At 40.4% G+C, this 26537-nt stretch overlaps 1 protein-coding gene across 1 annotated transcript in view; it reads left to right on the top strand.

The window, feature by feature from the left end:
- The window catches only part of pcxa (pyruvate carboxylase a), a 221871-nt gene that overhangs the window by 13456 nt on the left and 181878 nt on the right, over nucleotides 1-26537 (top strand). The window contains exons 4-7 of the mRNA XM_063011646.1: nucleotides 7194-7359; nucleotides 9019-9164; nucleotides 10826-10943; nucleotides 13512-13663. Of these exons, the coding sequence (XP_062867716.1) occupies nucleotides 7194-7359; nucleotides 9019-9164; nucleotides 10826-10943; nucleotides 13512-13663 (582 nt within the window). The remainder of the gene's footprint in view (nucleotides 1-7193; nucleotides 7360-9018; nucleotides 9165-10825; nucleotides 10944-13511; nucleotides 13664-26537) is intronic.

The raw sequence follows: 26537 nt of genomic DNA on the forward strand, positions 1-26537 counted from the left end.
AGTTGTTGTGTAATGTTGTTGTGTAATGAGGCTGTCTCATTTTATATCTTATTAATTTTTTAAAATTTGAATAAAATTTTAACACTCTCAGTTTCGCTGTGCACTATGGCCATCTCTGCCGGCTGCACAAGGCAAATAGGGTCGCAGGCTAGCACACGTCTACACCAACACAAGTGAAGCTCCCAGCTGCCTAAGCATGTACAGAGGACCACCCTACTTTCTCCATATTTCTCTGCCGCTTGTCTTGGCACTGTGCCCAGACAATAGGAGCCATGCTTGCAGCAGCAGGGAGGTAAATCCCCGTCCAGTCCTATTACACCTTAACATGGCCTAACATGGCTTGTTCAACGTCAGCTAGGCTGGTGGCACCACCATGACTTAAACTCAAGTGTTGAGCCTTGGCAGTGTTAGACTACCATATACCTGAGTGCCAGTGTTATCTGTTTAGTGTGCATTTAAACTAAAGGGGTGGGGTGTTTGGAACTGCTTTAAAAAGAGAGGATGTTTTTGTGGATAGTGCATATATGACTGACCAGGAGTTATGTCTCTTAAATTCTGATCTGACATGAGTACCACATATGTTTGTTTGTTCATTAGGATTTTAACGTCATGTTTTACACTGTGGTTACATTCTTGACAGGAACGATAGTTACTCATTACACAAGGTTTATTAGTTCACAAGGCTATATCGAACACAGTCTTGGACAATTTTGTATCTCCAATTCACCTCACTTGCATGTCTTTGGACTGTGGGAGGAAACCGGAGCTCCCGGAGTAAACCCACACAGACACGGGGAGAACATGCAGACTCCACACAGAAAGTACCCGAACCACCCACCTGGGGATCGAACCCAGGACCTTCTTGCTGTGAGGCAACAGTGCTACCCACTTAGCCACCGTGCCACCAGTACCACATATGAAAATAGGTCAGATTGGAACTAAAAATGTCATAATGTTTACACAGTAACAAACAGTTATCTGTGTTGTATATTAACAACATGGTTTGAGGCATTTTTTGTGCAGTGTGAACACACTGCTTTTGTTTTTTTACTGTTGGGCACTGTTCTGACAGGTCAAGCCTGAGATAGATGTAAACGATTCTATCAACAAAGGCTAAGCAAACAGATGTACTTGTCCTCTCTAGCTTTAGAAAGCATGACTCCGTTTGCCTCAGGCGGAGGTCAAACTTTCTCTCTCAGTGAAGGAATGAGAGCTGAAAAGTCACTGGTATCTGACTTGCTGCTGGAATCTGACAGGACAGGACCTCCTGAAATGGAAGACCAGTCAGACAGTGCAAAACATTCATCTTCCTCCTGATACTCAAGGGAAAGTGCAATGTGTGCTTCATAACAGTTTCCAGATTGTATGTTGGTCTGTTGTTGCTTAAAATAAAATAGCAAATTTCTTGGATAAAGAAATTGCTTAATTAAAAGTTTAGGCTTAATTATGAGGAGAGAAATTTGCCATATGCAGTAGCATTTTCTGTTATTTGATGGTAATCTGTGCTGATGATTTTAATGAGCAAAATTGTTCATTGTTTCTGTTTTGCATCATTTGTTCACTGAAAATCTACAAAATGTGAACGCTATATTTTATGTAATATTATGCAATAATAATATAGAACTTTAAATTGGGCTGTTAAAATGCAAAGAATCAAAAATAGGAAATTAAAAATAGGAAAAGAAAATTGAATTACAACAACCCACCTGCATTTCTCAACATTAAAAAAAAAGATTAAAAAAAAGAAATATTTTGGCTCCACAAGACACATGACTGTGGAAAAAAATTATATGTGACTACATTAGACACTATTCTTTGTAGAATAGTAACCAGTTTAGTACTGTAGTAAAATAATAAAATGGTTATGTAAACTTTTTTCTGTCCTACTCTTGTAATCTTTACCTCTTTAAAATGTCAAGCTGTACTGGAAACGCTCCCATGTCCTTCTGTCAAAAATAACAACTAGAGGCTGGTGAGTGTTTGAAACAACAAATAACATCTCAAGCTACATACAACCATATTAATAGTTGCTGGCTTTCTACAATCGAGTGCAATTTAAATTGGATTAAACTGCAGATATTTGGGTTTATTGTAGTGAAATGGTTCAGAATATATAGATGATTTAATGTAAACAATGTAGACAAGTGTTAAAGAGACTAAAAGCTATTTGTAGCTATCAAAGCATTAGCATAACATTTAATATAAATATTAAATAAAATGACATAAGCACACAGTTAACAAGTTGACTGCTGTTTACTATAAGCATAGCAGCCCTTATTTAAGGTTATCATCTGTCATTTATTTGCATGTCAGGTGTGCAAAATCACATCACTTACTTAGTAACGCCATGAACGGGTGCCCAATACGTTGATCGTGATCGATCAGTCGATCGCATAGTGCACGCTGGTAGATCGCGCCTCATTTAAACAGGTCAACTTGATTGACATGAAATGTGGCCACTGTTTCTTTAATTTGCAGTTTGTTACCATAGCTACACCTCAGCCCGCCTAAAGCACTGCTAAACTAGAAAGTTTTCATTCATCAGTAGCCAGTTTGCATTTTTGTATTTTTCCTTTTGTAACCTACACTGTTTGTGAAAATAAGTGTGCAACCAAGAGCAAAGAAACCAAAAATGGTTCGATTTGGGCAAGACCACTGCAAAGACAGTTTCGTTCATATGTGAATTAAGCTAATGGAGAAATTTTAACCCTACAATCTTACATTCATATGAAGTCAAGGGCCTCTGCTGGACAATTTTAGAACTTGCTGGCTGAGGTAAAATATCCAAACATATGTGCCAAATATTTGACTGCCAGGATTTTTTGGATCAACCTACTTGTGTGAAATAGTCTTTTTCCACATGAAAATAATTAAGTCTAAATATCGGTCCACACCTACTAATGAACACTTGGAAACCTGTTTGAGAACTGGCATCAGCAGCTATTGTCCAGACTACATAAACCAGGCTGACACCATTCAGAGCAAATCATCAAAATAAGGTTGTGTGATTTTTCAGTTGCTTGCCCTGTAAAGCTATATATCAATATAGCAACTGACGCACATTTGAAAAAGCTACAAAGCTTTTTGAAAAGTTATGAGGCCAACCTTTTTAAAAAGTATATCGAGATGACCTGTCAACTGAAGTAGTAGAAGCCACAAAAGTGTGGGCCCTGTGTTAGAGGTAAATTTGTTATATATTTAATTCAGTTTTTGCTGAGGGCTCTCATAATAGAGTTTTAACAGCAAACTAATTTAGCTGTACATTCAATACATGTTATGTTTGACCTGACACTATACACACAAAACAGTTCTTGTATCAGGCTGCTTTTGTTGGCTATCCTATTTTTTTCTAAGGATTTACTGGCTGGGATTTGCAGCTTTCATTTTGGCCATTTTTTTTTGCTGCTGTGCTAGAAGTTACCCGTTGACTAACTGACTTGTGGCAAATGCAGCCTTTATACACAGAAGGGTTTGATGCACCCTGCATTGTGACACCTTATAACCAATATTATAATGATTTTTGGCAATTTGAGCCACTGTAGCTCTTTTGTTGGTCTGTACCAGACACCATTGCCTTCATGTCATGCCTGCATTTTTTGTGCAGTGTGAACACACTGCTTTTGTTTTTTTACTGTTGGGCACTTTTCTGACAGGTCAAGCCTGAGATAGATGTAAACGATTCTATCAACAAAGGCTAAGCAAACAGATGTACTTGTCCTCTCTAGCTTTAGAAAGCATGACTCCTTTTGCCTCAGGCGGAGGTCAAACTTTCTCTCTCAGTGAAGGAATGAGAGCTGAAAAGTCACTGGTATCTGACTTGCTGCTGGAATCTGACAGGACAGGACCTCCTGAAATGGAAGACCAGTCAGACAGTGCAAAACATTCATCTTCCTCCTGATACTCAAGGGAAAGTGCAATGTGTGCTTCATAACAGTTTCCAGATTGTATGTTGGTCTGTTGTTGCTTAAAATAAAATAGCAAATTTCTTGGATAAAGAAATTGCTTAATTAAAAGTTTAGGCTTAATTATGAGGAGAGAAATTTGCCATATGCAGTAGCATTTTCTGTTATTTGATGGTAATCTGTGCTGATGATTTTAATGAGCAAAATTGTTCATTGTTTCTGTTTTGCATCATTTGTTCACTGAAAATCTACAAAATGTGAACGCTATATTTTATGTAATATTATGCAATAATAATATAGAACTTTAAATTGGGCTGTTAAAATGCAAAGAATCAAAAATAGGAAATTAAAAATAGGAAAAGAAAATTGAATTACAACAACCCACCTGCATTTCTCAACATTAAAAAAAAAGATTAAAAAAAAGAAATATTTTGGCTCCACAAGACACATGACTGTGGAAAAAAATAATATGTGACTACATTAGACACTATTCTTTGTAGAATAGTAACCAGTTTAGTACTGTAGTAAAATAATAAAATGGTTATGTAAACTTTTTTCTGTCCTACTCTTGTAATCTTTACCTCTTTAAAATGTCAAGCTGTACTGGAAACGCTCCCATGTCCTTCTGTCAAAAATAACAACTAGAGGCTGGTGAGTGTTTGAAACAACAAATAACATCTCAAGCTACATACAACCATATTAATAGTTGCTGGCTTTCTACAATCGAGTGCAATTTAAATTGGATTAAACTGCAGATATTTGGGTTTATTGTAGTGAAATGGTTCAGAATATATCGATGATTTAATGTAAACAATGTAGACAAGTGTTAAAGAGACTAAAAGCTATTTGCAGCTAGCAAAGCATTAGCATAACATTTAATATAAATATTAAATAAAATGACATAAGCACACAGTTAACAAGTTGACTGCTGTTTACTATAAGCATAGCAGCCCTTATTTAAGGTTATCATGTGTCATGTATTTGCATGTCAGGTGTGACTGTCCCAAAATCACATCACTTACTTAGTAACGCCATGTTAGAATGGGTGCCCAATACGTTGATCGTGATCGATCAGTCGATCGCATAGTGCACGCTGGTAGATCGCGCCTCATTTAAACAGGTCAACTTGATTGACATGAAATGTGGCCACTGTTTCTTTAATTTGCAGTTTGTTACCATAGCTACACCTCAGCCCGCCTAAAGCTAGAAAGTTTTCATTCATCAGTAGCCAGTCTGCATTTTTGTATTTTTCCTTTTGTAACCTACACTGTTTGTGAAAATAAGTGTGCAACCAAGAGCAAAGAAACCAAAAATGGTTTGATTTGGGCAAGACCACTGCAAAGACATTCATCGTTCATATGTGAATTAAGCTGATGGAGAAATTTTAACCCTACAATCTTACATTCATATGAAGTCAAGGGCCTCTGCTGGACAATTTTAGAACTTGCTGGCTGAGGTAAAATATCCAAACATATGTGCCAAATATTTGACTGCCAGGATTTTTTGGATCAACCTACTTGTGTGAAATAGTCTTTTTCCACATGAAAATAATTAAGTCTAAATATCGGTCCACACCTACTAATGAACACTTGGAAACCTGTTTGAGAACTGGCATCAGCAGCTATTGTCCAGACTACATAAACCAGGCTGACACCATTCAGAGCAAATCATCAAAATAAGGTTGTGTGATTTTTCAGTTGCTTGCCCTGTAAAGCTATATATCAATATAGCAACTGACGCACATTTGAAAAAGCTACAAAGCTTTTTGAAAAGTTATGAGGCCAACCTTTTTAAAAAGTATATCGAGATGACCTGTCAACTGAAGTAGTAGAAGCCACGAAAGTGTGGGCCCTGTGTTAGAGGTAAATTTGTTATATATTTAATTCAGTTTTTGCTGAGGGCTCTCATAGAGTTTTAACAGCAAACTAATTTAGCTGTACATTCAATACATGTTATGTTTGACCTGACACTATACACACAAAACAGTCCTTGTATCAGGCTGCTTTTGTTGGCTATCCTATTTTTTTCTAAGGATTTACTGGCTGGGATTTGCAGCTTTCATTTTGGCCATTTTTTTTTGCTGCTGTGCTAGAAGTTACCCGTTGACTAACTGACTTGTGGCAAATGCAGCCTTTATACACAGAAGGGTTTGATGCACCCTGCATTGTGACACCTTATAACCAATATTATAATGATTTTTGGCAATTTGAGCCACTGTAGCTCTTTTGTTGGTCTGTACCAGACACCATTGCCTTCATGTCTTCTGTCATCAATGAGTCTTGGTTGCCCAACAGCCTGTATAATGAGGACTGTCATTGTCGTTTAAAATCTGTTCATCATGTCATGGATCTCTTTATAGGTTTTATTTTGAACTGATCTTCTGACTGGATTTTTCAAAGCAATTCTTTAAAAATTGGCAATTTAACTGCTGTACAATTTTCGTTTAAAAGAACCAACACAAGCCGCTCAGGTGGCGCAGCGGTAAAAACACACGCTGGAACACCAGAGCTGGGATCTCGAATACATCGTATCGAGTCTCAGCTCTGCCTGCCGACTGGGCTGAGTGGCCACATGAACAACGATTGGCCTGTTGTTCAGATAGGGGTGGGATATTAAAGCTGGATAGGGACTCTCTCATAACTAATGCAATTATGACCTCTGCTGGCTGATTGATGGTGAGAAGGGAAAAGAGTGCTGTCAGGGTGTGTCTCTCCATACACAGTGCTGATCCCCACTGCACTACAGTGTAGGGGACAAAATGCATACGGCTGCTGCCCATATGTCGGAGGGGGCGTGGGTTAGCTTCGTTCTCTTAAATCAGAGCGGGGATCGGCATTGGTGGAGAGGAATATATATATAAAGAACCAACACAAGCAGCTTACTTGTTAATTACTAACATTTTACTACTCTGCACAAGCATGAACCCTGACCTGGTGAATAGCTGTCATATGTCATGCGCTAGCAGTGAACCATTGACCATTTAAGATGTACAAAATTGTACTCTTTCACTAATGAATTATAATGTCCACAGTTATTGTGTTGTTTTGAGGTATTTGAAAGCAGCCGCCCCAAAACAACAGTAGACAAATGCTTTGACTGTACCTGATAAAACTGCATTTTTGGTATTATTAAAAAATAGTGAGTAGTTATTAGGGTGTACACCATAACTTACCAAGTTACGACAACACCATAACAAGCCTTGATCTCATTGCAAAGGAATAGTCTCATTTCTTGATGGATGTTTCTTTTTAATGGTCCTATATCTGATCGCTTTTTGTCTGTGTCCAACAGGAGAATGATGTGGATGCCATTCATCCAGGCTATGGTTTTCTTTCTGAGAGGGCTGATTTTGCTCAGGCGTGTTTCGATGCCGGCGTGCGCTTTATCGGCCCGCCTCCGGAGGTGGTTCGCAAGATGGGCGACAAGGTGGAGGCTCGCTCCATTGCCAACCAGGCTGGTAGGTAGATTCATTAAGTGGAAAATGGAATTCGCACAGTTGTGATTTGTAATTAAGTGGGAGAATATTATGTCAAATTTTACACTAATACATAAGCAGTTCCACCATCTTTAATCAATTAGCATAAAGTACCATCCCTTTAAGATCCAACACAGCAGAGCAGTTTATTGTAGACAAGTAATTAGCCTACCTGTTTTTGGGATTGCAGGATCATGTGAACTTTAAGGTTTATCTTTAAACTTATCAATAGGAATTGAGCAGAGCAGTAAGCGCACTCCTTCTGCCGCCGTGAAATAGTGCACTCTGCTTTTAGTTCCTAGATAATTGGTCCTACTAGAGATGGAAGAGAAACACATTGTTAGTGTCGAACTTCCACAAATAGACAGCAGCAATCGCAAATAGCAAAAGCAGTTTTCTTGTCATGTTGAATACTCAGTGATGAACTACACAGGGATAAAAGGTAATAGACAGGCGCAGCGCGATATTCTGCTAGCACACCAGCGCCAAGGTTCTGAACTCCTCGGTTCAGAACTTGCCGTTGCCACCGGTCGGCTGGGCGCCATCTGGCAGGTATAATTGCCAGTGCCTGCAGGGAGGGATGACCGGAATGTGTGGGTGGGGTTTTCAAACGCTGTGTAAGGACCCTGACTGGTGGATAAAGGTGCCTGTGCAGAGTGCATGGGTGGAAAATGGTTGTGCGTGGGTCGGAGGAAGCGTGAGCAGCAATATACCCACCTCGACTGCAAAAAAAATCGGAGATCCCCAGCAGCGACAGTCAAATTGACTACACTAAATTGGGAACTGCCGTTGTGAACAGGGTGTTGAGTGATCGACTATTCGGCCGACAATAGAAAAAAAGGCCTTTTCTGGTCTGAACATAGGGTAAGGGGGTGTGGTCAGATGGAAATATCTATATCTATATCTGCTATCTACTCCTAGCTGTGGATCAATATGAGGGGAGCAGCATGGTCTTCTGGACATGCTGAAACTCTTTGTTCTTTGTATAAATCTTACACTGGCTGGTGTAAATCTAGTCCTACCAATCTAGTCGGATCCTCTCTACTGATGTTGATCTCCGCCCTGATTGAGGAGAGCGAGACTGACACGCCCTCTCTGACACTGCATCTTTTCACCTGCACGAAGCGAGTTCATATGCGAATCAGCTTTGTGTATGTGGAGCCACACCCTGATCAACATATTATTCCTCATCTCTGTGCAGCATCATCAATCAACCAGCAGAGGTCATAATTGCATCAGTTATGAGGCTCCCACCCTGTATGAACAACAGCCAATTGTTGTTTGTGTAGGCGCCCAGCCTGCTGGATGGCAGAGCTGAGTTTCGAACTGACGAGTCATCTCTGGTGTGCTAGTGTGTTTTACTGCTGCGCCACCTGAGTGCCCATAGTGATATATGTTTAATCCTGTTCTGGAGTTTTTCCTTTAGTTAAATTGTCCAACTGTACAGCTGAAATCTCTCCAGTGAGCTATTTCACTTTCATCTGAAATAGCAGGTAGCCTATTTAAACACATTATATCGGGAACAGACATTTTAATGCTGGCAATCATGTTTGGCGTCAGCGGTGATTTTTCTTGCCACGTTGCAGTTAAACAGCTGTGCTACATTCACCGTGTTAGTGACTCAGTGTTTTTACTGTCTAGGTGTGCCAGTGGTCCCGGGAACAAATGCTCCCATCTCCTCCTTGCAAGAGGCCCAGGAGTTTTCCAACACCTACGGCTTCCCAATTATCTTCAAGGCGGCGTATGGAGGAGGAGGTCGTGGCATGCGGGTGGTGCGAGAGTATGAGGTGAGTCGAGTTTGGTATGAAGCCAAGTTATGAAGATTTAAAGCCACAATATAGGGAGAGCCTATTACGAGTGGATTCAGTCTTTACACTTGCGTAAACGTCTGGTTTGTTATTGGATCTGATTTGATATTTCCCCCTGTCATGTTATAAAATATGACCTTCATAATATATGATGTGATATTTATGATGCAACAAATCATGCCTATCCTGAAGCTTGCCATCACACATTTCACAATTTAAATAATTAAACTCTGTTACTGGTTGCATGTCAGTACTTGATCAACACCAGTATTGGCTGATAGTCGGAACATACCCAGAACATTGGCACAAATATACACTGCACAATGAATACCTAACAGTTCTATGCCTGTAGACCATAAAAAGTTCAGTTTAGGTTAGTATGTGTATGATTCACCCTTGCCCCACTTATTCATCATCAGAGCTTCGATGCCAGCCATGAGGTGTAAATTAGGATTTGGACCAGCATAAGCAGTACTATACACTGATCAGCCATAACATTAAAACCACCTCCTTGTTTCTACACTCACTGTCCATTTTATCAGCTTCACTTACCATATAGAAGCACTTTGTAGCTCTACAATTACTGACTGTAGTCTATCTGTTTCTCTACATACTTTTTTAACCTGCTTTCACCCTGTTCTTTGATTGTGGATCATTCTCAGCACTGCAGTGACACTGACATGGTGGTGGTGTGTTAGTGTGTGTTGTGCTGGTGTGAGTGGATCAGACACAGCAGCGCTGCTGGAGTTTTTAAATACGGTGTCCACTCACTGTCCACTCTATTAGACACTCCTACCTAGTTGGTCCACCTTGTAGATGTAAAGTCAGAGACTTTCGCTCATCTTTTGCTACTGTTTGAGTTGGTCATCTTCTAGACCTTCATCAGTGGTCACAGGACGCTGCCCGTTTGGCGCTGTTGGTTGGATATATTTTTGGTTGGTGGACTATTGTCAGTCCAGCAGTGACAGTGATGTGTTTAAAAACTCCATTAGCATTGCTGTGTCTTATCCACTCATACCAGCACAACACACACTAACACACCACCACCATGTCAGTGTCACTGCAGTGCTGAGAATGATCCACCACCCAATTGATACCTGCTCTGTAGTAGTCCTGGGAGAGTTCTGACCATTGAAGAACAGCATGAAAGGGGGCTAATAAAGCATGCAGAGAAACAGATGGACTACAGTCAGTAATTGTAGAACTACAAAGTGCCTCTATATGGTAAGTGGAGCTGATAAAATGGACAATGAGTGTAGAAACAGGGAGGTGGTTTTAATGTTATGGCTTTCTCCAAAATCCTCTATGGAAATGTAATCGGGGTGCAGTTGTGGCTGCACTGTGAATGCAATGACTTTACCCAAAATTGTTTTTAAAGCCTTAGGGCAGGAAGCTCTGATGGCCAAGGTTTGAAAAAAGTTTAACCTTACATTCATAATAACAAACTTATCATTATGCTTAAACGCTCGCACAGTTCAGTGCCAGTGCTAAGGGTATAGGCCACAGGGATAATAACTAAGCACCTTTACCTTTATTCACAATCACAAAAAGCTGTTTTATGGTGCAATGAGATTTACTTTCACGTTTGTAGCTTTTTTTTTATTTGTCAAGTGTGTTGATTACCGTGTGTGTGTGTGTAGGAGCTAGAAGAGAACTATCAGCGGGCGTACTCTGAAGCTCTGGCAGCCTTTGGCAATGGTGCTCTGTTTGTGGAGAAGTTCATTGAGAAGCCGAGGCACATTGAAGTGCAAATCCTGGGTGAGTTGGTTTAGGAGATAATCCACAGGCAGTCTCTCGTTACGAGGCTTAGAGAGCTTAAAAACCCGCTCTGGTTTTATCTCGCCGCTTAATGGCTTTTACTGGCATGTCCTTTGTGTTTTAATTATACCTACTTTTAGCAAATAGAGAGCATTTTTTACATGCTGATATATACGTTGATATATACGTTGGCCCAGAGTGTCTTCATTCAAGTTTTTACAAGAGACAATTATATTTCTCATGTCTGAACACATTGATTAATCATGTGCATTTATTTTTGTGAACCAACACGTCTTCGTGAAACTTGTTGATCTTCTTTTCGGCAGCAGTTCCATTAAACTGCTGATTAGATGTATGCATTTTTTTTTTTTTTTTTTTGCTATCTGGGACTTCTTGCTTCATCTCTCTTTAGGTCATGCCTTTCAATTTCATTTGGAGTGGTCCTGACCATCGTAAACCTTAAATATTTTTCTATTTCTTCTACCTTATTGTTGATTATGTACTGTATGTACTGTAAAATAGTTTCAGGACCCACCTCAATTATTAAATAAATGTTAATAATTAGGGCTCGCACCTATCCAATACTCTGTATAGGTATAAGTTTGATATTGGCCCAAATCACTGGATCGGATATCGGAAGAAAAAAAAAAACATGTATCCGATCTGATACTGTTGCCTAATGTAAATAACACTTAATGTAAATAAGGCGTTTGTTTGTGTGTAAAGCAAACAACACACAAAGATACTGTATGTTCCAACAGAGTGACGTTTATTGCCAGCTCACTCGGCAACTGCTGTAACAAGGTGCATTTTGATGACATCGTTAACATGTGCCACTGATCTACAACTCATCTGCAACAGCCATTCAGAAATTAAAACACACTGATCTACTTAAACTTTTAGCATTAAAAAAAATCATCTACTACTGCCACATCTGTTTAAACACAATAAAAATTGCTTTATAAATGATAAATCGCTCACCTGGAGATCTCTCACATCCTCAACGATTAATCCATTAGTGTTATGAAATGAAACAAACTACACCGTTTCCCGTTTAGCCACAGATGTCCTCTTCAAAATCCTTTGGTTTGCTTTGGTTTTTAATAATCTAAAAATGTGACAGAACTTTAACGGAAAATCTCAACTCTGCGTCAATTCTAATTGGTCCATCGCGTCTGATTGACATCCACATCTTGTTGTAGGTTCTGTATTTATTCCTTTAGAATATTTGTTTCACAGTCTGAGCATTGTTATTTAGATATCTAGTTTAACCATGGTGCATTGAGACATGTATTATTACTGCTTAGTTGTTTGAGAGGAGAAATGACGGTGTCTGATTGGTATTGGCAGATACTCAATTTGCGGTATCGGTATCGGACATAAAAAAGTGGTTTCGAGCCAGCCCTATTAATAATGCTAGATGGATTGTCAGATGCTTGTTGGTAGTGATTCACCGGTGTATGATGGTGTATGTAAACTAGTTCACAAGAACATGTTCAACATTCTTAAAAACACAGCATGTTGCTAATTATATATCCAAGACTTATTAGTATACTTATATACCTATTATAGTGCGGCATTGTGGCTCGGTGGGTAGCACTGTCACCTCACAGCAAAAGGGTCCTGGGTTTGATTCCTATGTGGAGCGGTCCGGGTCCTTTCTGTGTGGAGTTTACATCTCCCTGGGTTTGCATGGGTTTCCTCCCACAGTCCAAAGACATGCAAGTGAGGTGAACTGGAGATACAAAAATTGTCCATGACTGTTTGACATTAAAATATTTGAACTTATGAATCTTGTGTAACCAGTAACTACCTGTCCTGTCATAAATGTAACCAAATTGTGTAAAACATGACGTTAAAATCCTATTAAAAAGGCTGCATGGTGGCTCAGTGGGTAGCACTGTCACCTCACAGCAAAAGGGTCCTGGGTTTGATTCCTATGTGGAGCAGTCTGGGTCCCTTCTGTGTGGAGTTGGCATGATCGCCCCGTGTTTGCGTGGGTGATCAGTTTCCTCCCACAGTCCAAAGACGTGCAAGTGAGGTGAATTGGAGATACTAAATTGTTCATGACTGTGTTTGACATTAAAAGACTTGATGAATCTTGTGTAATAATTAACTACCTGTCCGGTCATGAATGACCAAAGTGTGTAAAACCTGACGTTCAAATCCTAAATAATTAACTAAATAAATATACTTATTATATACTTATTAGTATTATTAGTATATTAGTATATTATTAGTATATACTTATTATTAGTATTTGGGCCAACAGTAATGATTGAGAGTTTCATCCTTGGATGTTTTATGTTTGAGCTGCAGCTACATTTTCTCCTCCAGAATACTGTTATGAGACCCGAAAACACAACGTGCTGTTAATAACATTTCCAAAAATAAAAGTGGTGCATTACGCGTCATCGACTCCTATTACTTTTGTCTCAGATCGATGGTGTAGAGGGAAATTTGATTTATAGTGCGGGATGGTGCAATCTACACCATACAATGGTCGAAATTCCAAAAAAAGTATTACAATGGATTGAAAAGTGATTGTAAAATTGTTGTTTCATGCAGGTGATAAGTACGGCAATGTGATTCACCTGTATGAGAGAGACTGCTCCATCCAGAGGAGACACCAAAAAGTGGTAGAGATTGCCCCGGCTACACAGTTAGACCCACACCTCCGAGATAGGCTTACAGCAGACTCGGTCAGCCTGGCCAAGCAGGTATTACTGCACACACTTTCACACACTGTTAACTCTTTGCTGTCTAGGATGTCGCTGTTTGCGGCATGTAATCTATTTTTATTACAAACTCAACCAGAACAATGCAAAAATTATACTCACCAATATGAATGTGAAGCTAGAAATCATTGAGCTAATACAAAGACCCCATATTTATACCTGCCACAGTTCAAAGACATGAAGGTCAGGTGAATTGGAGATACAAAATTGAACTTGAACTGATGAATCATGCATAACCTGTAACTACCTGTCCTGTCATGAATGACGTTGACATGACGTTACAATCCTAATAAACAAACAAAGCCCTAACCCCGATCCTAATGACCACGTTTAGAATGCATTGGAACATCAGGCCTTCTTGTCCAACATCAGTGGCTGATCTCACAATTGCGTTTAGATTTAATGTGCACACATTACCATAGACACGGTCCAAATTCTTGTAAAAAGCATTCCTAATAAATGGAGGCGGTCGGCACGTTGGCTCGGTGGGTAGCACTGTCGCCTCACAGCAAGAAGGTCCTGGGTTTGATTCCCAGCTGGAGTGGTCCGGGTCCTTTCTGTCTGGAGTTTGCATCTCCCTGTGTTGGCCTGGGTTTTCTCCGGGAGCTCTGGTTTCCTCCCACAGTCCAAAGACATGCAAGTGAGTTGAATTAGAGATACAAAATTGTGCATGACTGTGTTCGATATAACCTTGTGAATTGATGAATCTTGTGTAATGAGTGTCTGTCATGAATGTAACCAAAGTGTAAAACTTGACATTTAAATCCTAATAAAATAAAAAATAAATAAATACATGGAGGGGGCGCTCAGGTAGCACAGCGGGATATTCCGCTAGCACACCAGCACTGAGTTTCTGAACTCCTCGGTTCGAAACTCGGTGTTGCCACCGGTCAGCTGGGTGCCATCTGGCGGGCATACTTGGCAGTGCCTGCAGCAGATACTAATACTAATGGCTGTGCAGAATACATGGGCGAGAAGAGGGGGGCTGTAAATGTGTCGGAAGAGACGTGTACAGCGACGTGCTCTCCTCGGATGCAATCTGGTATCTGTCAGCAGCAGAAAATAAATATGCATAAAAAATATATATATATACAGTGTATCACAAAAGTGAGTACACCCCTCACATTTCTGCAGATATTTAAGTATATCTTTTCATGGGACAACACTGACAAAATGACACTTTGACACAATGAAAAGTAGTCTGTGTGCAGCTTATATAACAGTGTAAATTTATTCTTCCCTCAAAATAACTCAATATACAGCCATTAATGTCTAAACCACCGGCAACAAAAGTGAGTACACCCCTAAGAGACTACACCCCTAAATGTCCAAATTGAGCACTGCTTGTCATTTTCCCTGCAAAATGTCATGTGATTTGTTAGTGTTACTAGGTCTCAGGTGTGCATAGGGAGCAGGTGTGTTCAATTTAGTAGTACAGCTCTCACACTCTCTCATACTGGTCACTGAAAGTTCCAACATGGCACCTCATGGCAAAGAACTCTCTGAGGATCTTAAAAGACGAATTGTTGCGCTACATGAAGATGGCCAAGTCTACAAGAAGATTGCCAACACCCTGAAACTGAGCTGCAGCACAGTGGCCAAGATCATCCAGCGTTTTAAAAGAGCAGGGTCCACTCAGAACAGACCTCGCGTTGGTCGTCCAAAGAAGCTGAGTGCACATGCTCAGCGTCACATCCAACTGCTGTCTTTGAAAGATAGGCGCAGGAGTGCTGTCAGCATTGCTGCAGAGATTGAAAAGGCGGGGGGTCAGCCTGTCAGTGCTCAGACCATACGCCGCACACTACATCAAATTGGTCTGCATGGCTGTCACCCCAGAAGGAAGCCTCTTCTGAAGTCTCTACACAAGAAAGCCCGCAAACAGTTTGCTGAAGACATGTCAACAAAGGACATGGATTACTGGAACCATGTCCTATGGTCTGATGAGACCAAGATTAATTTGTTTGGTTCAGATGGTCTCAAGCATGTGTGGCGGCAATCAGGTGAGGAGTACAAAGATAAGTGTGTCATGCCTACAGTCAAGCATGGTGGTGGGAATGCCATGGTCTGGGGCTGCATGAGTGCAGCAGGTGTTGGGGAGTTACATTTCATTGAGGGACACATGAACTCCAATATGTACTGTGAAATACTGAAGCAGAGCATGATCCCCTCCCTCCGGAAACTGGGTCGCAGGGCAGTGTTCCAGCATGATAATGACCCCAAACACACCTCTAAGACGACCACTGCTTTATTGAAGAGGCTGAGGGTAAAGGTGATGGACTGGCCAAGCATGTCTCCAGACCTAAACCCAATAGAACATCTTTGGGGCATCCTCAAGCGGAAGGTGGAGGAGTGCAAAGTCTCGAATATCCGCCAGCTCCGTGATGTCGTCATGGAGGAGTGGAAAAGCATTCCAGTGGCAACCTGTGAAGCTCTGGTAAACTCCATGCCCAGGAGAGTTAAAGCAGTTCTGGGAAATAATGGTGGCCACACAAAATATTGACACTTCAGGAACTTTCACTAAGGGGTGTACTCACTTTTGTTGCCGGTGGTTTAGACCTTAATGGCTGTATATTGAGTTATTTTGAGGGAAGAATAAATTTACACTGTTATATAAGCTGCACACAGACTACTTTTCATTGTGTCAAAGTGTCATTTTGTCAGTGTTGTCCCATGAAAAGATATACTTAAATATCTGCAGAAATGTGAGGGGTGTACTCACTTTTGTGATACACTGTATATACAGTGGGGGAAATAAGTATTTGATCCCCTGCTGATTTTGTAAGTTTACCCCCTTACAAAGACTTGAACAGTCTATAATTTTTATGGAAGGTTTATTTTAACAGAGAGAGACAGAATATCAACAAAAAATCCAGAAAAAAAACATTAAATAAAAGTTATAAATTAATTTGTATAAATATAAATATAAATATAAATAGTGGCTGTTGCAAGGGGGTGCACTGCATTTTAATGCCCATGGTTCTGGACTTGAATGTCCAACAACTTATGATCAAGTGTTCACAAACTTTGGGCCACCTAGTGTACATACAGTATTAGTTAAAAGCTTAGATCCTGCACTTTTTTTGAAAGGGTTGTTATTACAACCGGCACACAAGTGACACTTCGTGTTGCTGATAATTTCAGATTCACAGGAGCTGAATTGCCTTTATGCAACTTGTTAACGTGTGGCCAACAACTTGGACTAGTGCATGTTAACTTTACTGTGTCAATCTGTGCCAAGATTCCAGTACACTCACTCAGACAGTTATAAGATGTAACACAGCAACTTTATTACATATAACTGTCCTTGTGTTTAGTTATGTAAGACCCTTGAACACTTCTTCAGTGTTTTATGGTCAGTCATGCTTTTCTTCCTCTTTGCTTCAACCAAGCAACAATGAGTCAGTTCTGTGCCCACTCTACATTATTTCCTCTCATCTTTTTCTGAACGGCCATCAGGATATAATGAAGCGACAAAGCAATACGTGAAAAAACCTCTAAGTAGTATTTACATCTCTGAACTTTAGCGTTTTATTTATCAGTGCAGTATGAAAAACATTAAGACTCTTACTCATCAACCTTTTATGAAAACTAAGTGCAGGTTTACTGTAAAAGAATGATGCACATACTGTTGCATAATCAAAATAAAACTCTTATGACATGCTAGGATGGGTCTAACAGTCATCACCCCACTGCTGCGTTCTCTTTACTGGCTTCCTGTAGCTGCACACATTCAGTTTAAAACACTGATGCTCGCCTACAAAGCCAAAAAAGGACCAGCCCCAAGCTACCTTCAAGGTCTAATAAAACCCTGCCTTGTGCACGCAACTTCTGAGCCACTAGTCTCGCTCGGCTTGATTCTCCACCCAGAACTCAGGGAAGACAAGCATCAAGCAAAATGTAAATGTCTTTTCATTATATATCATCATATCATTTTTGAGATTGCACAATTTGGAAACCAGTTTATTTAATTATAAATAAAGGTGTAAGTACATTATAAGTACAGTTTTATATATGATTTTACTTGCCCGTGAAGAACTTGGCAATGTCTCCATTGTGATACCGGTTTGCAGTGTGATTAGATATAAGCTGCTGATTTTGGATCTCACCTTAGGACCTCTATAGCTTTAAGGCAGGGCTTTACCCAGGCCACTCCCAAACTGGTGTGCTTATTTTTAGTCAGTCACACTCAAAGTAGCTTTTGTGTTATTGATCATAGTCAAAGAACAACAGTTTATAATTTTTAAGGAGTATTTTGTCATTTCCCAAATGCATTGTTGCCAAGCAGGCCAGTCATTTCTGAGTAGAGTCACCACCAAGTTTTAGACCAAGGTAGGTGCCTTTTTTTTTAACAAGGCTCTTAACCCTCACTTGCTTATACAGTATCCTGTCTTTATTGAAAAAATACAATACAAAAGGCTCAGTGGAAATGTAGCTGAGCACAGATAAAATACCTCAACACATGGAACGATACTGTGGGTCATGAACCAAACAGATAATGTGTCATGTAATAATTACTACTCATTTGTAATATCCATGACCTCAGCTCCACTGGTCATTTAAAATTTACTTGCTAACTAGGGCTGGGTGGTATATTGCAAATATCTATGTATTCGATATTACTTTTCACACGATGTTGAAAATGACCATATTTAATATAGAGCATGCGTAGAATACACAGATTACCATTTGAGAATGTTTAAAACTGAGCATAAAAGCGCTGTTCATCATACCAACAGTCAAACATGGTGCTGGTAGTTCATGACTTGGCATGTCATAGTTGATGGAACCATGAATTTATGGAACTCTCTCTCCAAAAATCCTGACTGAGAATGTCCAGCTATTAGTTGGTGACCTAAAGCTCAAGCACATCTGGGTTATGCAACAGGACAGTGATCTGGGGAACACAAGATGATGATACAGGTTTTTAATAAATTTCATCTTAGAAATGTCAAAAGCTGGATTTTGTGTGTACTCATGTTGTTTTTATCTTACATTAAATTTCAATGTGACATTAGCAAAATAGATGAAATGAAGTAAGGAGCAAATACTTTTTTTACAACACTACAGGTTATTCATTAGGCTGGGATTTGCCTGGACCCACATAAAGGTGCTAACTACAATTTAAACACCAGATGTCACTGATGTGATGCAGTGGCCATCAGACCTTGAACTAAAATAGAATCAAAGTGCCTCGTTCACATGAGCTGCTCATTAAAGGCTGAATCAAGAGACGTGTGGTCGGATTCTTCCCAGAACACTGTGAGCGATGAATTCTCACTGATTGTCTCTGTATGTGGAGATCAGATTATAGTCTGATTGGAAGAGGGCATGTAGATCTGAAATGTGGAAGAATTTGGACTGTATCATGCTGGGTACGGATGTTCTGATAGAGGCCTGCGTGTTAGACTAGACCAGGTGCTATTCATTTTAGTTCAGGGTACCTGGAGAAAGTATGCCTAGAATTGTTATAAAAATACCACATTTACATTAATTCCCTGTACCAAGGACATTCATAAGACTGTGTACTTTGATATGTATAATATCAAATGAGGAATAAGTACTCATTACACTCATTAGCTTTGCATAATACACCAATCAGGCATAACATTAAAACCACCTCTTTGTTTCTACACTCACTGTCCATTTTGTCAGCTCCACTTACCATATAGAAGCACTTTGTAGTTCTACAATTACTGACTGTAGTCCATCTGTTTCTCTGCATACTTTTTAAACCTGCTTTTACCCTGTTCTTCAATGGTCAGGACCCCCCACAGGACCACTACAGAGCAGGTATTATTTAGGTGGTGGATCATTCTCAGCACTGCAGTGACACTGACATGGTGGTGGTGTGTTCGTGTGTGTTGTGCTGGTATGAGTGGATAAGACACAGCAATGCTGCTGGAGTTTTTAAATACCATGTCCACTCACTGTCCACTCTATAAGACACTCCAACCTAGTTGGTCCACCTTGTAGATGTAAAGTCAGAGACGATCGGTCATCTATTGCTGCTGTTTGAATTGGTCATCTTCTAGACCTTCATCAGTGGTCACAGGACGCTGCCCACGGGGCGCTGTTGGCTGGCTGTATTTTTAGTTAGTGGGCTATTCTCAGTCCAACAGTGAGAGTGAGGTGTTTAAAAACTCCATCAGCGCTGCTGTGTCTTATCCACTCATACCAGCACAACACACACTAACACACCACCACCATGTCAGTGTCACTGCAGTGCTGAGAATGATCCATCACCTAAATAATACCTTCTCTGTGGTGGTCCTGGGAGAGTCCTGACTATTGAGGAACAGCATGAAAGGGGGCTAACAAAGCATGCAGAGAAACAGATGGACTACAGTCAGTAATTGCAGAAGCCAGTGTTGTGGCTATCATTTGAAGGCAGCTTGACAAATACTATGAAAATACCAATGTTCTACCTATAATATTGTTCCAACAGGGCTTTAGCATATGTATGTCCTAGAGTAAAGCACATACAGAAAGCACTTCTATAAGTCTATAAATACTACACTTTGGAAGCATCACTCCAGAACATTTGTACTTTATTAATATCATCATATGAGGGCTCTTCAAAATATTTTAAAAACAAATTACTTCACTTTTCTACATAGTCACCGTCTAATGCATTTTTCCCAGCATCGTACCAACTTTTTAATGGTTGAGTGCATAGCCACTAATGCACCACTGCTTTCACATTATCACCACATGAAAATCTTTTTCCCCTTAAAGCTTCTTTGAGCATCCAGAAAAGTGGAAATCATTCATTAAATCATTCATTCATTCATTCATTTTCTTATCCGCTTATCCAGTTAGGGTCGCAGGGGGGTGCTGGAGCCTATCCCAGCTTTGCAATGTGTGCAAGGCACACAGTGACACCCTGGACGGGACGCCAGTCCATCGCAGGGCAGACGCACACACACACACACACACAGTGTGTAATTCAGTGTCTCCAATTAACCTGACTGCATGTTTTTGGACTGTGGGAGGAAACTGGAGCTCCCGGAAGGCAAACTCTGCACAGTGCTACCCACTAAGCCACCGTGCCACCCCTCTTAAATCAAAGATTCCTTATTTACAGGAGCATTTTCTCAAAACAATATAAAGAACATAGCAGTTTTACTGGGGCACACCTGTACCTCTCTGCTTGCCAGTTAGCCAGTTAGTCACAACTGTGCATCTGATAAACACTAAACAGATGAAGTGATTTAATACATAAGTGGACATTAGTCTGCAATGAATGCGAAATGAGCAAATGAACACTAAAGACATTTTATTAATTACATTTCTTTTGTTTATGTGCAATTTCTTGATCAAATAAACAATAACAGTCTAAAATCTATTCAGCTTTCCACCACATTTGGCAAAACTGCATCCACATTTCTTCCTCTGACGTACACATAGGGAACACTGAGTATTTGGGGAAAAAAAGTGTAATTAGTTCCCTTCTGCAGTTCCTAATTTAATATCATCGTCTGTCATATGAGTGGCTAGATGAAATGTGTAGGTAATGAGCTATCATTATCTTGTCTGCTGCACAGCTTTCACTTCATTTGAGTAAATATTTATGTTATGTCCGATCCGCTGTGCAAAAAAATAAGAAACTGGCTTGGGCTGAAAGCATTTTCTACTAGGGATGTAACGATGCACCACAATACAGTTAATAACCGATTTAAAAATTCCACGATTCAAATCGATTTGACATGTAAAATGAATTGATATTCACTTTAAACAGCAGAGGGCACTGGCGCTATATACCTCGCCTTGTTGACGTCACTGACGTGATACGCCTGGTTGCCAAATTCTGGGTTTTTCAACCAAATTGGGCTTAATTCAAAATTGTTTTGCATAGTTTGTACCTACCTCAGAAATAAAAGGGCATTCATTATTTAGATAAATAAAAGATAATCACAAATACAGTATATTTTATTGTCTTTTTTAAAGAGAAATAATAAAAGGAAACCGTCATCATTTGTCTTTAATTTCAGTTTTAAAAAATCGTATCATGAACCCAGTAACGTGAATCGCATCGTGTATCGTTACATCCCTATTTGCTACTAATACTAAAGCTTTTGGAAAGACGGTAGGGCTTTGTGGAAAATGTAGCGTCTGTAGTGAATTTGTCCTGTAGTTCTGTTCTGCAATTACGGACAAATGGTAATGGACCCCAGTAGGGCTGGGCGATATATCGAGATTTTATAATATATCGATATATTTTCATACGCGATATAAGATAAGACAATATCGCATATATCGATATAGATGTTGCGTTCCAGTTAGATCCGACAGTTCGACTTTCTCTTCTCCCAGTTTGTCTTTGCACATGTTCACCTGCCCCGCCCCTCTCCCCTACTGCCCCGCCCCTCTCCCTCACTGAACACAACTCGCCCCTCCTCTCTCCTTCACCAGTAAGTCCTGCAGGCAGCGATAGCATGGAGACGGATAAAGACATGACAGAAGCTATCGAAGAGGAGCTGCTTAGTAAAAAGAATAATAATGGCTCAGTTATTTGGAGATGGTTCGGATTCAGTGTCAGATGAGCAGCAGAATAATGTATTCTGTAGAGAATGCCGAAAACAAGTCCAGACAAAATCTTCGTGCTCCGTGTACCTTTCGTTTTTCACTTCAAATCCCAAAGTTGAAAAACAAGAAAACGAGTCGTTATTCGTTTCAAAAACCAATATAAACATACAAGCGCATGCACGGGCTGACATGCACGTTAGTTTATACTGGATGATATCCCGACGTCCGAGACTCATTTATTTATTTATCTTCTATTATAGTATTTCTTGTTCTCGGCCAATAAACATCCAAAAATTTATAAAATTGCATGAACTAACTCTGCAGTAAACAAGGAGCAAACAGCAATTAAACAACAAATAAAGCTGTTAAATAATGATAAAGTGCATTATATTTTGTAATATTTACACAGTAACATGAACGATTAGTTCTGCCTGAATTACAGAACTGAGTTCTATACAGTAAAAGAAAATATTAATGTAAATGTTAATGTTGTGGCGACTGATGTAAAATAATGTATAAAGTCCAAACGTGAGGGGGGTTTAACGAGAACGCTATATTTAATGTCGCACAAGCTCAGTGCAAAACACGCAAGCTCACACAAGCGCAGCCGGAAACGGTCAATTTCTGTTATCTTCCCTACACACTCGCTCCCTGCGCCCTATAGTACACTTAACATTCTTAAAGGGCCAGACAATTTGTAATTCACATTACACGACAGGTGAGACGTTAGAAAACTACAAACTTTTTCTTACAATAGTTATTTTTTTTCTTAAGGAAAAATTGTTCTTGTGTGAAGCTTTCCCAGCATGAATATTAATAAAAGTGCCTGTAAAAAATTTGGAACATGTAGCTTCGTCGCAGAAGTGTCTTTTTGTTATTACCTTATGGGATGAAAAAATATCGAGATATATATCGTATATCGCCATTCAGCTAAAATATATCGAGATATTATTTTTGATCCATATCGCCCAGCCCTAGACCCCAGTAAATTTGGTATAATGATGGTTGTGGAACAGATCCCACCCTTTTCTCCTTCCATTACGCAGCTTAATAATCACAAATTGATATCTATTAGATTATAGTGATGAGCTCACAAGAAGCTTAATTTTTTGATAAGCTAATATCTCAAAACCTCTCTGGTATCATTAATGATGACAGGTAAATGGCAGAGGCTTCTTTCTTGCATTATGCTTATAGCAAGGTCATGCTTGACTGTGGGCAGTGTAACCCATCTTTCCTGAGTTACAAGTGACCATTAAGATACGTTTACTCTCAGCACAAGGTGACTCTCTGTGTTTCTTCCTGACCTTTTCTGATTGTAGGCTGTATGTATGTCCAGAAAAGCCACAATTGCCTTGACTGTAATGACATACACTATATGGCCAAACCTATGCGTCATGAGTTTTGTTGGCTGTCTTATTAAATTATGGGTGTAAAAGTTAAAGTTGGCAATAATAGTCTCTACTCCTTTAAGAATGTATCCAACAGATTGTTAGTGTGTTTGTGTGAATTTGTGCCCATTTAGTCTTAAGCTGTTGTTTTAATTAATTCCAAACATGCTTCAAGGGGTTTCGGTCAGGTTACAGTTCACAGTCATGCTGAAACAGGAAATGACTTTTCCCCAAATGATTAACACAAAATTAGAAGCTGTTTGAGTTGGTCATCTTCTAGATCTTCATCAGTGGTCACAAGACACTGTCCACGGGGCGCTGTTGGCTGGATATTTTTGGTTGGTGGATTATTCTCAGTCCAGCAGTGACAGTGAGGTGTTTAACAACTCCATCAGCATTGCTGTGTCTTATCCACTCATACCAGCACAACACACACTAACACACCACCACCATGTCAGTGTCACTGCAGTGCTGAGAATGATCCACCACCTAAATAATACCTGCTCTGTAGTGGTCCTGGGAGAGTGCTGACCATTGAAGAACAGCATGAAAGGGGGCTAACAAAGCATGCAGAGACACAGATGGACTACAGTCAGTAATTGTAGAACTACACAGTGCTCCTATATGGTAAGTGGAGCTGATAGGAGGTGGTTTTAATGTTATAGCTGATATATATATACAGGGGTTGGACAAAATAACTGAAACACCTGTCATTTTAGTGTGGGAGATTTCATGGCTAAATTGGACCAGTCTGGTGGCCAATCTTCATTAATTGCACATTGCACCAGTAAGAGCAGAGTGTGAAGGTTCAATTAGCAGGGTAAGAGCACAGTTTTGCTCAAAATATTGCAATGCACACAACATTATGGGTGACATACCAGAGTTCAAAAGAGGACAAATTGTTGGTGCACGTCTTGCTGGCGCATCTGTGACCAAGACAGCAAGTCTTTGTGATGTATCAAGAGCCACGGTATCCAGGGTAATGTCAGCATACCACCAAGAAGGACAAACCACATCCAACAGGATTAACTGTGGACGCAAGAGGAAGCTGTCTGAAAGGGATGTTCGGGAGCTAACCCGGATTGTATACAAAAAACATAAAACCACGGCTGCCCAAATCACGGCAGAATTAAATGTGCACCTCAACTCTCCTGTTTCCACCAGAACTGTCCGTCGGGAGCTCCACAGGGTCAATATACACGGCCGGGCTGCTATAGCCAAACCTTTGGTCACTCGTGCCAATGCCAAACGTCGGTTTCAATGGTGCAAGGAGCGCAAATCTTGGGCTGTGGACAATGTGAAACATGTATTGTTCTCTGATGAGTCCACCTTTACTGTTTTCCCCACATCCGGGAGAGTTACGGTGTGGAGAAGCCCCAAAGAAGCGTACCACCCAGACTGTTGCATGCCCAGAGTGAAGCATGGGGGTGGATCAGTGATGGTTTGGGTTGCCATATCATGGCATTCCCTTGGCCCAATACTTGTGCTAGATGGGCGCGTCACTGCCAAGGACTACCGAACCATTCTGGAGGACCATGACAATGCACCAATACACACAGCAAGACTGGTGAAAGATTGGTTTGATGAACATGAAAGTGAAGTTGAACATCTCCCATGGCCTGCACAGTCACCAGATCTAAATATTATTGAGCCACTTTGGGGTGTTTTGGAGAAGCGAGTCAGGAAACGTTTTCCTCCACCAGCATCATGTAGTGACCTGGCCACTATCCTGCAAGAAGAATGGCTTAAAATCCCTCTGACCACTGTGCAGGACTTGTATATGTCATTTCCAAGATGAATTGACACTGTATTGGCCGCAAAAGGAGGCCCTACACCATACTAATAAATTATTGTGGTCTAAAACCAGGTGTTTCAGTTATTTTGTCCAACCCCTGTATATATATATATACCACCTCCTATCAGCTCCACTTACCATATAGGAGCACTGTGTAGTTCTACAATTACTATTTTATATATATATATATATATACAGGGGTTGGACAAAATAACTGAAACACCTGTCATTTTAGTGTGGGAGGTTTCATGGCTAAATTGGACCAGTCTGGTGGCCAATCTTTATTAATTGCACATTGCACCAGTAAGAGCAGAGTGTGAAGGTTCAATTAGCAGGGTAAGAGCACAGTTTTGCTCAAAATATTGCAATGCACACAACATTATGGGTGACATACCAGAGTTCAAAAGAGGACAAATTGTTGGTGCACGTCTTGCTGGCACATCTGTGACCAAGACAGCAAGTCTTTGTGATGTATCAAGAGCCACGGTATCCAGGGTAATGTCAGCATACCACCAAGAAGGACAAACCACATCCAACAGGATTAACTGTGGACGCAAGAGGAAGCTGTCTGAAAGGGATGTTCGGGAGCTAACCCGGATTGTATCCAAAAAACATAAAACCACGGCTGCCCAAATCACGGCAGAATTAAATGTGCACCTGAACTCTCCTGTTTCCACCAGAACTGTCCGTCGGGAGCTCCACAGGGTCAATATACACATCCGGGCTGCTATAGCCAAACCTTTGGTCACTCGTGCCAATGCCAAACGTCGGTTTCAATGGTGCAAGGAGCGCAAATCTTGGGCTGTGGACAATGTGAAACATGTATTGTTCTCTGATGAGTCCACCTTTACTGTTTTCCCCACATCCGGGAGAGTTACGGTGTGGAGAAGCCCCAAAGAAGCGTACCACCCAGACTGTTGCATGCCCAGAGTGAAGCATGGGGGTGGATCAGTGATGGTTTGGACTGCCATATCATGGCATTCCCTTGGCCCAATACTTGTGCTAGATGGGCGCGTCACTGCCAAGGACTACCGAACCATTCTGGAGGACCATGTGCATCCAATGGCGGTGCCGTGTATCAGGATGACAATGCACCAATACAGACAGCAAGACTGGTGAAAGATTGGTTTGATGAACATGAAAG

This window comes from Trichomycterus rosablanca, chromosome 16, assembly GCF_030014385.1.
Source record: "Trichomycterus rosablanca isolate fTriRos1 chromosome 16, fTriRos1.hap1, whole genome shotgun sequence".
Classification (NCBI taxonomy): Eukaryota; Metazoa; Chordata; class Actinopteri; order Siluriformes; family Trichomycteridae; genus Trichomycterus; species Trichomycterus rosablanca.